The following is a 9,776-nucleotide window of genomic DNA, read 5'->3' as shown; positions in this document are numbered from 1 at the left end:
TGGCTTTGGTGATGTTTATCTGTTGAAAGTATGTCCTGCCTTTAGATTATTCCTACTGTAGGTACAGGGTAGTGAGCATTGCTGTGACCCAGGGTTCAGTTCCTTGGGTGCTGTCTGTGTGGAGTTTACCTGTTCTCTGTACTCATATGGGTTTTTTCCAGGTACTCTGGTTTTCTCCCACATTACAAACACACACTGGTAGGTTAATTGGTTCCTGGGAACATTAGGCCTGATGTGAGTGTGTCTGTGTGTCTGCCCTGAGACAGACGGGTGTCTTGTCTTGCTCCTGTTGCTTATTGGACTGGCTCCTGCTACCTTATGTCCATGAATTAGGACTGCTTAGAAGATGTATGGATGGATTAGCAAATTCCCAAAATGGATTTATTTATTAGTGCAGAAGTCAATAAGCGGTTTACAGTTTGTCTGAGAGTGACAGCATCCAAGTTTGGTACCGTTGATGAACAAATTATTTAAGAAAGAAGAACCCAGTTTCATTGAGAAGCCTGTATTTTAACACATAACAGATAAAAAAATATTCATAAACAGCTCCAATCTCATAGCGAAGGGACATTTCCAGAATAAAGGGATAAGCATCATGGTGGTGCAGTGATGAGCATTGCTGTCTTTCATTGCTGGGGTCTGGGGTTCAGTTCCAGACCCGGGGAGCTGTCTGCATGTATTATTCCACAAATAGAGCTGAGGTCACCAATCATAAACTCACTTACATCTGCTGTACTGTGTGGACAATCTCTAAACAATCAGAGAAAGAACATTTATTTTGCTTGTTTGTACAGTATTGTCTTATGTCCAATGTTAGGTGAATAAAGGACATTATTACTTTTATTCAACATAAATATTTACTTAGTTTTCAGTATCTTTCTGTCATTATCTTACATTGTTGCTAGAAACAGGAATGAGCAGGAAGGTTAAAACATAAAAAAACAATAATTAAAAAAATGAATTTTAAATGAATGAATTTTCACTTTTTTATTACTAGATTTGAAAGCATAATGATTTTCATGAAAATCTCTGGCTGACAGCTATCACAGATTTAATAATTTCATCTTGCTGATCTAAATGTCATTTTTGTAACTCTCAGAGGCTGTTGGGATGCTTGAAATGCTTGATCCTACAGAGGATCAGAAATCAGTGGAAACAGAGTTCAAGTAAAAGTGATTTCTCTTTCATTTCTTACAGGATCAACAAACCCAATGCAAAATAATAGTACAACCTATCTGTGATAAATCAGTGAACCCAAAAGATACAGCAGTTATTATACATGCTGCCCCTCCAACAGATATTGTGTGTCACTCAGAGGGACTGACAGGAGTGATGATCAGTGGGGCTGAGTTTTTACCCCCATCATTTTTACAGGGGCTGAAGAAAGGGTAGATCTTCTCCCTGAAGTTGCAAGTGAACGTATAAATATGAGACTCCTCCTCCACATTGTAAAAGGAGACCTGCCCCCCCTCATAATCCACATACACCCCCACCTTCCGGGGCTTCATGGTCAGGGGTAGCTTGACAGAAGGGGTTGTGATTGCTTTGTAACTTCCATCCCTCAACCACACCATCCAGAACCCATCCTCAGGACTCAGTGTGATCTGCCCCTTCCTTTTGATAGACTCTCTGACAACTCCTAAATCCCACTCAGTCTTCTTTCCAACCTTCACCTCCCAGTAGTGTCGACCTGAGGTGATCCCATCCTTTCCCAGGACATTGACACAGGAAGTAAATCTCTCTGGATTGTCCGGGAGATCCTGTCGTATGTCACCATGTCTGACTTGTTTCCCATTCCTAGACACAATGAGACGGGGATGAGCTGTTCTAGGGTCCAGAGTCACGTCCACTATGGACAAGAAAGGAGACGAATGAGAAGATCTGTGGATGAACAGTGTTAAGTAATCCCTGGGCACTGAACCTGTACTTTGTGTATTTTAATGAGATTGACGAATGCTTGAGAAAGCAAACAGTCTCACCTGCATTCCTGCGTGCCCTCTCAAATTCTGTAAAGAGAAAGGAATGATAGTAAAAGAAAAAAAACTGTAACAAATTTTATATCAGTTTGCAGCTGGAAATAAAATAAGATTGTCTTCACTGCTGTCTGTGTTGAGATCAGGTGTGTGAACAGGTGTGTCTCACTGCTGTCTGTGTTGAGATCAGGTGTGCAGCAGGGTGATCTTGTGTGTCAGGGGTGTGTCCAGCTGGAGACAGTGCTGTGTGATGCTGCTCCTCCCACAGTGGAGTTTGAACTGCTCTCTGTCCCTGAGCCACAGCTCTGCCTCAGTGCTTCACAGTCAGAAGCTCTGGAACAGAGAAAGGGCTCAGACTCCTGTGAGGAGGGCTATGACCTCAGTATACAAGCAGGATCCTGACTTCAAGGTCTTGCTTCAGAGAGCTCCTTCTGAAAAAACAACAAGCTGGAGGAGTAGGTGCCTCCATAGAAAGAGCAGACCTGACTCCCAGGAAAAACATGCTACAGACAGACTTGAAAATGTGACATCAATAGACATACACAATGGGGACTGTACTGTATAAAAGCTTCAGTCTTAGTAAAACTGAGGTCCAGACTATACTGTATGTGGTCATTAAAAATCCCAGGGTGTTTTTCGAAAAGAGTAGAGGTGTTACCCTGATGTCCCCGCCAAATTTCCCCCTGGCCTTTACCAGTCATGGCTTCCTAATTATCCCCGTCTCTGAACTGGCTTCATCACTCTATGGCTGCTGTTGCATCATCCAGGTGGGGCTGCGCATTGGTGCTGGTGGAGGGGAGTCCCTGTTATCTGTGAAGAGCTTTGAGTGCAGTGTCCTAAAAAGCCTCTATATGTGTAAGGATTATTTATTTATTAATGAAAAAGAGCTGCCTAGCAAATATCAGGAAGAGTGATGCTCACTCTTTTATTTGGGGAGATGAGATCTAGAGGATCATTCAGACTCCTGGGACAGTAAACCTGCCCCACCAGGTGGGGATATTTCAGAAACTCCTACCACTTTTGACTTGAACAGAAACAACCATATTGATGCTGTTTGCATGTCAGTGAGAGTGCTTTATCAAATCGTTACAGCAGACAAAGAAGCAGAATCTGAGAAGCCTATTTACTAGGACAGCCACTGATGTCACAGCGGAGAAGAAAATCTCTGGAATTTAAGGGAAAAATAAAACGCAGACATTTTCTAATATGAAATCCAATAATTGCATTACATCCAAATCCATGCAGCATCTATAGAAATATGTATTAAGTATACAGGTATACACTTAGTGGAACACATCCAACTGAGGTATTGGAACTACGTAACAGGACATATTTTCCTTACCTCCAGGTCTGCATCTTTCTATAACAATAAGAAAAAGGGTATCAGAGAACTGGGAGATTGAGAGATTGAGATGGCAGTGAGCTCACTTTCATTAGCTCAAATCACGTGCAACCTGTAAACACTGATCTTATCTTGAACTGATGCTCAGCTCTGAGATGCAAAGGGTACAGGCACAAACCACTGCTGTCAGTACTGCCACCACTGCACTACTACTGTAGATCCTACTGTTGCTTCTGCTGTACTTCCGAGTCTAGTATAACAGTGGGTAATGACACTGACTAGCGATTTGGTATAGCCGAACGATATACAGTATTAAAATATATGCTCTGTTCTGTATCTCTTTGTGTTTGCATCTCTTTGAGATTGTGTACCTTGTATATTGATAACCCTCACAGCAAGGTCTGCCGCCTGTATCCATGCAGACTGATATATGTTTGGTGCACAATTTATGTTTAATAAATGTGTTTCGTGCATCAAATCCGTGTCTGTGCGTTGTTAGTTGTTCTGACGATTGATTTTCTAAAAGCCATAACGAACTACCGCATGATTACTGCTACAATTAATGATTCTCCCAGTAAAATCACAAAATCCCCTACAACTGTCACTAATAATGACTTTACTGTCACTTTTGCAGTTACTACTGCTGGCACTACTACCACTATATACTGTACTGCTACAGTCTCTACTACGTTTATTACTGCAGTCACTGCTGTCACTATTACTGTGAATACTGCTGTCACTACTGCATTACTATTGTCCCAACACCTGTTCCTGCTACTGTAACTACAGCTCTGCAACATTGCAATAATACTGTTGTCATGGCAGTAGTGATCTCTGTATTATTACTTGAAATTATGAAGAAGACCAACACAGACGGTTAACTAGTACTGAAGAATCTATATTCTTGATTGTCAGGTAGTGTATAATCTGGGAGATTCTTACTGTTTTTTTTTGTCTGCTTTGTTTTTTTCTTCAATGTAAATAACTGTGGTATATTAGTATAGTGGAAATAAAGCATTTTTTTATTTTTAGGTAATTATTATTATATAACATTAAAAATATTTCTTCTTCTTCTTCTTCTTCTTCTTCTTCTTCTTATTATTATTATTATTATTATTATTCAGAATATATTTACTGAATAAAAGTAATTTATGTGTAGTTGATTAATTTTTCACTCAGCAGAGGAATCTCTGGTGTGGATCTGATCTTGTTCTGATTATTTACAGATGTTGACTCTGCTCATCATACCACTTACATGGTAATTTTAGATCATTTTAATTGTATGCATATAATCATCCCAAAACACCAACATCTGCTTATTTTAATAATTTTCTGACTTGTGAGCTGGTAATAAGGCTGACAAGGTGGAGCTGTGGCTAACATTGCTCCCTTCCAGCACTGACTGCACTCTGTCCAGTTAGTCTGCTCTTTCAGGAGTCATGTAAATGAAGTTCAGTAGAAATTTTAGGGTAGAACAGCACACATAGGCTACTCACCCAGCTCCACAGCAAGCCGGCCTGCAGGCAAAATAAAGGAAAGCATGGGTTGGATGGATTTTAATATTAATTAAAACTAAGATTCTTGTTTAATGTACATACAGTTTGAATGCTAGACTGCTTGGGTTATGTTATTGTCACAGCTTTCAGTGTTGTAGAAGCAGACCTGCACATATGAGTCCAAAAGACACTACTGTAGCATCTGTCTGTCTAAACATCAGTACTTTCATTGGTAGAAACATTACTGTTAAAACACAAAGACACACACAGACAGAGTACTTACGCAGTTGTTTTAAAAGCTCATCTGTGGGTAAAACACAAAAGTCAGACAGGTTTAACTCCTACTTCCGCAATACAGACCTATTCACTGCTTTCTCTACAGAGGAATAGGATGATTCAAATCAAATACTGTAGTTCTACTGAATTCACTTCATGCTTGTTTCAAAACTGTTTAAGGCATGGAAAGGTAATACATTGCATGACAATTCTGATTGGAAATGTTCAAGCATTACATAAAATATTATGTTAGGTGCACTGTAATATATAATGCACACTTCTCTAATCCTTTTTTTTGGAGGAGAGGGAGAGTAGAGTAGTATATTGCCATACTGTATGTAGACGTACATTGGAATTCTTAATCGCGCTGATCTCTCGGGACATGCACAGTACAACAGACAACACTAAACAATGTAGACAACAGGGATGACATATATTTTCTGGAAAATAAATATGTAGTAGTGAGACCAAAAAAATGGTACACTAGGTAAAACGTGCATAGTGCAGATGTGTATTAAGACATATCTTAAGGAACATCTTAAGGTGTATTAAGGTTTCCAATATTGAAAATATTCCTTCTCTTGTTACTAAAAATATTTAAAACTTACCCATCTCTTTAGAAGTCTCTTCTGTCAATGCAAATAAAAAAACATGTCAAAAAAAGGAAAATAAAAAGCTTGATAAAATATATCAGTGCTGAAATCAGTAATAGCACTGATGATTTTTTGTGTGATCCTCCTGGATTCTTTAGTGCACACAAAAGGCCGGCTGCACATACATCATCCTTGCAAACATTTATTGTAGATCAAGACCTGCAGTATCTTTGAATTTTTTTTATGATGAAAGTTTGACAGCACTACTGCAATCACTACTAATGTCATTACTACTACTACTGCACTACAACTGTACTGCAGTCACTACTGCAGCCGCTACTGCAGTAAGTATTGTTGTCACTACTGCTGTCAATACCACTGTCATTACTACCACTACTACTGTCACTACTTGTACCACTACTGTCACTATTTTAGTGCAGTCACTACCACTGAAACTACCACCAATGCTGCTGTCACTACTATTACTACCACTGTCATTCCCTCTAATACTACTGTCACTACTTTACTGCAGTCACTACTATCACTGCAGCTGTCACTACTACCACCACTGTTGTCACGAGTGCAGTCAATTCTCTAGCAAAATATCAGAGGGGAAAAGGAAATCTCAAAACAAGTGTTAATGAGGCAACAGTCTCACAAGTGTGTGAGTGAAAGCAACAAAATCCACTGTTCACTGCAAAATAACACAGTCTGCCCCCGAAATGTAAACCTCTCATGAGAATCAGGAACAGGAAGTACTGTATAGTTTTTCAAACTAAAAACCAAATGAGCAAAATGGACTAAGTGGCCTCACGCTTCTTTGCACACTTTCTTATGTTCTCATGTATCTGGCATGAAGGTGTGAATGTATTTTACTTTCATTATCCCTTACAAGCTCATCCCATGAGGAGCAGATTCCTTCTCATTATCTTGGTCCTGCAGGTTCTACCAGTTGATTGGTAATGAGTCGTTCTTATTTAAGAGGAAATGAAATGCAGCAACTTTTGTGACCATTGAGGTTTTAGAGATGAACCCACTTATTGGTTTTTTAACTTGCCTTGAGATAGCTCTTTCTCTTCCCTGAAACAAAGGGCTTTGTTAAGATCAAATCAGAAACAGAACAGGTATGAAGGCCCAGGTTTATGTCAAAGTCATAGAGAAGAGCTGTTGTACAAGATGCCAGTGAGACTGAAAACAGGGCTCGTGTGCATCTATTCACCCGTCCATCCATGTTCTAACCACTTTATGGGCTACAGGGAAGTCAGAGCCTATCCCAGAAAGCAACAGGCACAAGGATACACCCTGCACAGGATGCCAGTCCATTACAAGACACACAGACAGACTCACACCAGGGCCAGATTTCCCAGGAGCCAGTTAACCTGTCAGCATGTCTTTGGATTATCAGAGGAAATAAGAGCAGCTGCAGAAACAACACGGGGAGAACATGTCAACTCCACACAGACAGCACTCCCAATCCGGAAGTGAACCCAGGGCCTCAGCGCTGCAAGTCAGCAATGCCAACAACGCTCTGACCATAACTGTGTACAGTACCCAACAATTCATGTCCACTACAGGAAACAGATGCCTGCATATTCAGCCTTATAGGCATTAATAAATATAGCAGCAGTTTTACAATCTGCACAAACCAAAAACACTCAAGTTACTTAGCTAAGGCTCCAACAAAGTCATCTGCAGGCAAAGGAAAACAGAGGATAGAGATTTAATAGGTATTGTGTTACTGGTACAGGTTTTTTCAAAGCAGTCTAAAGCTGAGAGTCTCAGGAATGAAGGATCAGATCAGAAAATTGTTTTGTTCTCTCTGTTCTCTGTTCTTCATTATCAAAAAAACATTGTGAGAGGATGGCAGGTTCAGACAAGATGGCAGCTCTTCTGAAATATTGAAAATGTTAAATAAATGATAAATACTCACCGTCCTCATCCTCATCTTCATCATCATCCTCGTCCTCATCAGAAGAGTCATCTGTCAATGACAATGAAGGAAAATGTCAGTACGGGTGAAACACTGATGACTGCAGTAACAGTACGGAGCTCCACACTTTCACAACCAGACTCCAGCACTCAGCTGCCACCCAGCAGATTTCATGATCTTTCTGACCTACTGCAGTACAGTCAGTATCATTGCAGAGGTGTATTTATAAAATATAAATGAACACTTTTCATTTGTTTTTCTTTCATGCATAGATCACGGTACAATACAGTGCACATATACAGTATATCACGATATGTAGATAATGTGCATACAGAACTCCAGAACTAGAATATAGTCACAATGAGTGACTCAAGTTTCTGTTCTGAGTAGGGGCCTGATCTGAACTTGTTTTCTGAACTTGCCAGTGGCTGTCAGAATGGTGACCTGTGTGTCTGGATGAGCCAGGAAGCTGCTGAAGCACAATGACTTCGTGTAGGAGGGAGGAGAGTCACACAGGCTCATGAAGTGCATACATGGGAAGGTGTCAGTGGGTGAGATCAGGGTTTGACCCTTTCCTGACCTTTCATTTACAACTGTGTAGAGACACTTGTTTTATGAAGCATTTTGCTTGTTTTTAAAAACAGAATACATAGCTTTAGTAAAGATAAGGTCCCCTTATTTGTTATGACATCCTCCATTTCTATCAGTATACTCTAATAATGAACAGCTACTGTATATTTAACCTCTTTTACTGTGATGAGACATTCAATATAGATCTGAAAAGGAAACCTCTCTTTAAGAAAGAGAAGAACAACAACACAAGCTTTTAACTATTCTGTGAAGTAAAACACCAAAACATGAGTCTGATTTTAAAAGAATCACCTTTAGAACTTACCACATTCTATCTTGCTTTCCAGATCTGAAGCGACTTTGTTTTCGTGAATGCCACGCAGAATTGTAATTGTCTTTTTAACAGCGCCGTGTTCCTGATAGACAGCAATCAGACGTGTTGCCAGCTCTATGGCATCATAGTTGATTGCTTCTGCTCTAGGGAACTTGCCTCCTCCTCCCATGTCAATGAGCTTGTCCTTAAATCTCTTCAACCTGTCTGAATCCAGACTCTTCAGGCTGTGGATGATGTGGTCCTTGATGGCTGAGCTCATTTTCTATAAAGCTCTTCTCACAGTTTCTCTGTGAATATTTATAGCACAATTACGCCAAATGCACTGTAAAAAAAGCTAAAGTTCAACCCAGTTACTCTGTTGAATACCAATAAAAATGAAAACTGAGGTGATTTCAAGCAAACTATACAGTACAGTTACAGTACAATATATAGGTTTATTCCATGCTGAAAAAAAAGAAGAAAGAGAACACAACGACCAAAACGTTGTGTTCTCTTTCTTCTTTTTTTTCAGCATGGAATAAACCTATTACTTGTTCCTTTGCAGCCTACGCATGCTGACGCAGCTACCCACCTGAACTACAGTACAATATACTGTATATGTAGTTATAGTATGAATGTCGTCTGTCTTGTCGTCTCTCTGTCAGAGTTCTTCTCTGTGGCTTTGACTTGCTGAAGTCACTCTTCAAACCTGCTGTTTCACAAGTGTGTCTTGGGGCGGGATCTTGGGTAGCTGCTATGTCAGAATTTTTTTTCCTGTCCTGATGAACTAAATAAAACTTTTACTTGCCTAAATAAACCTCATACCTTCCTAAATTCAGTGATTATTTTTCTTATTGTTCAATTTAAAGATCATGATAATCAGGATTTTTTCCACTTGCATTAAACAAGTATTACATCATTTCCTACAACGAGAACCAAGAGTATTTTTTTCCAGTGAAAATATTTACAGTACAGTAAGAACGAAACAAGCGTTAACTGTTACAAAGTCCACAGCTCGTCTTGCCCCTTGAAATTCATTAGATAAGCAGTTATGCCTCCAAGACTTTGTCTTTTCATGACTTTGATCAGCAGTTATTCCTCCACTGGAAGGGGTAAGGCTTTGAGACTTGATTACATCAAGATATGCACCTGAAAACTCAAAAGCACTGCTGTTACTCTGCACACACTGCATTGTCGTTTTTCGAATGAGCTATAAAAATGAGGATCCCCACACACTGCCATCCCAATGGGCTTCCAGGGCTCAGACACCAGTGAACAGTTCT

At 39.8% G+C, this 9,776-nt stretch overlaps 1 protein-coding gene across 1 annotated transcript; it reads right to left on the bottom strand.

Moving 5' to 3' along the window:
- Window positions 1-367: 367 nt before the first annotated feature.
- Window positions 368-9,185, bottom strand: LOC107076405 (erythroid membrane-associated protein-like). The gene is made up of 9 exons (XM_069188136.1): window positions 9,086-9,185; window positions 8,506-8,801; window positions 7,611-7,661; window positions 5,696-5,716; window positions 5,095-5,115; window positions 4,812-4,832; window positions 3,316-3,333; window positions 1,980-2,006; window positions 368-1,849 (listed from the first exon to the last, which is right to left on the bottom strand). The coding sequence occupies exons 2-9, from the start codon at window positions 8,771-8,773 to the stop codon at window positions 1,308-1,310; spliced, it is 969 nt and encodes a 322-aa protein (XP_069044237.1). The 5' UTR covers window positions 8,774-8,801; window positions 9,086-9,185; the 3' UTR covers window positions 368-1,307.
- Window positions 9,186-9,776: the final 591 nt, after the last annotated feature.

Source organism: Lepisosteus oculatus, chromosome 4 (assembly GCF_040954835.1).
Source record: "Lepisosteus oculatus isolate fLepOcu1 chromosome 4, fLepOcu1.hap2, whole genome shotgun sequence".
In the NCBI taxonomy this organism is placed as follows: domain Eukaryota; kingdom Metazoa; phylum Chordata; class Actinopteri; order Semionotiformes; family Lepisosteidae; genus Lepisosteus; species Lepisosteus oculatus.
This window is presented reverse-complemented; position numbering and strand designations above follow the sequence as displayed.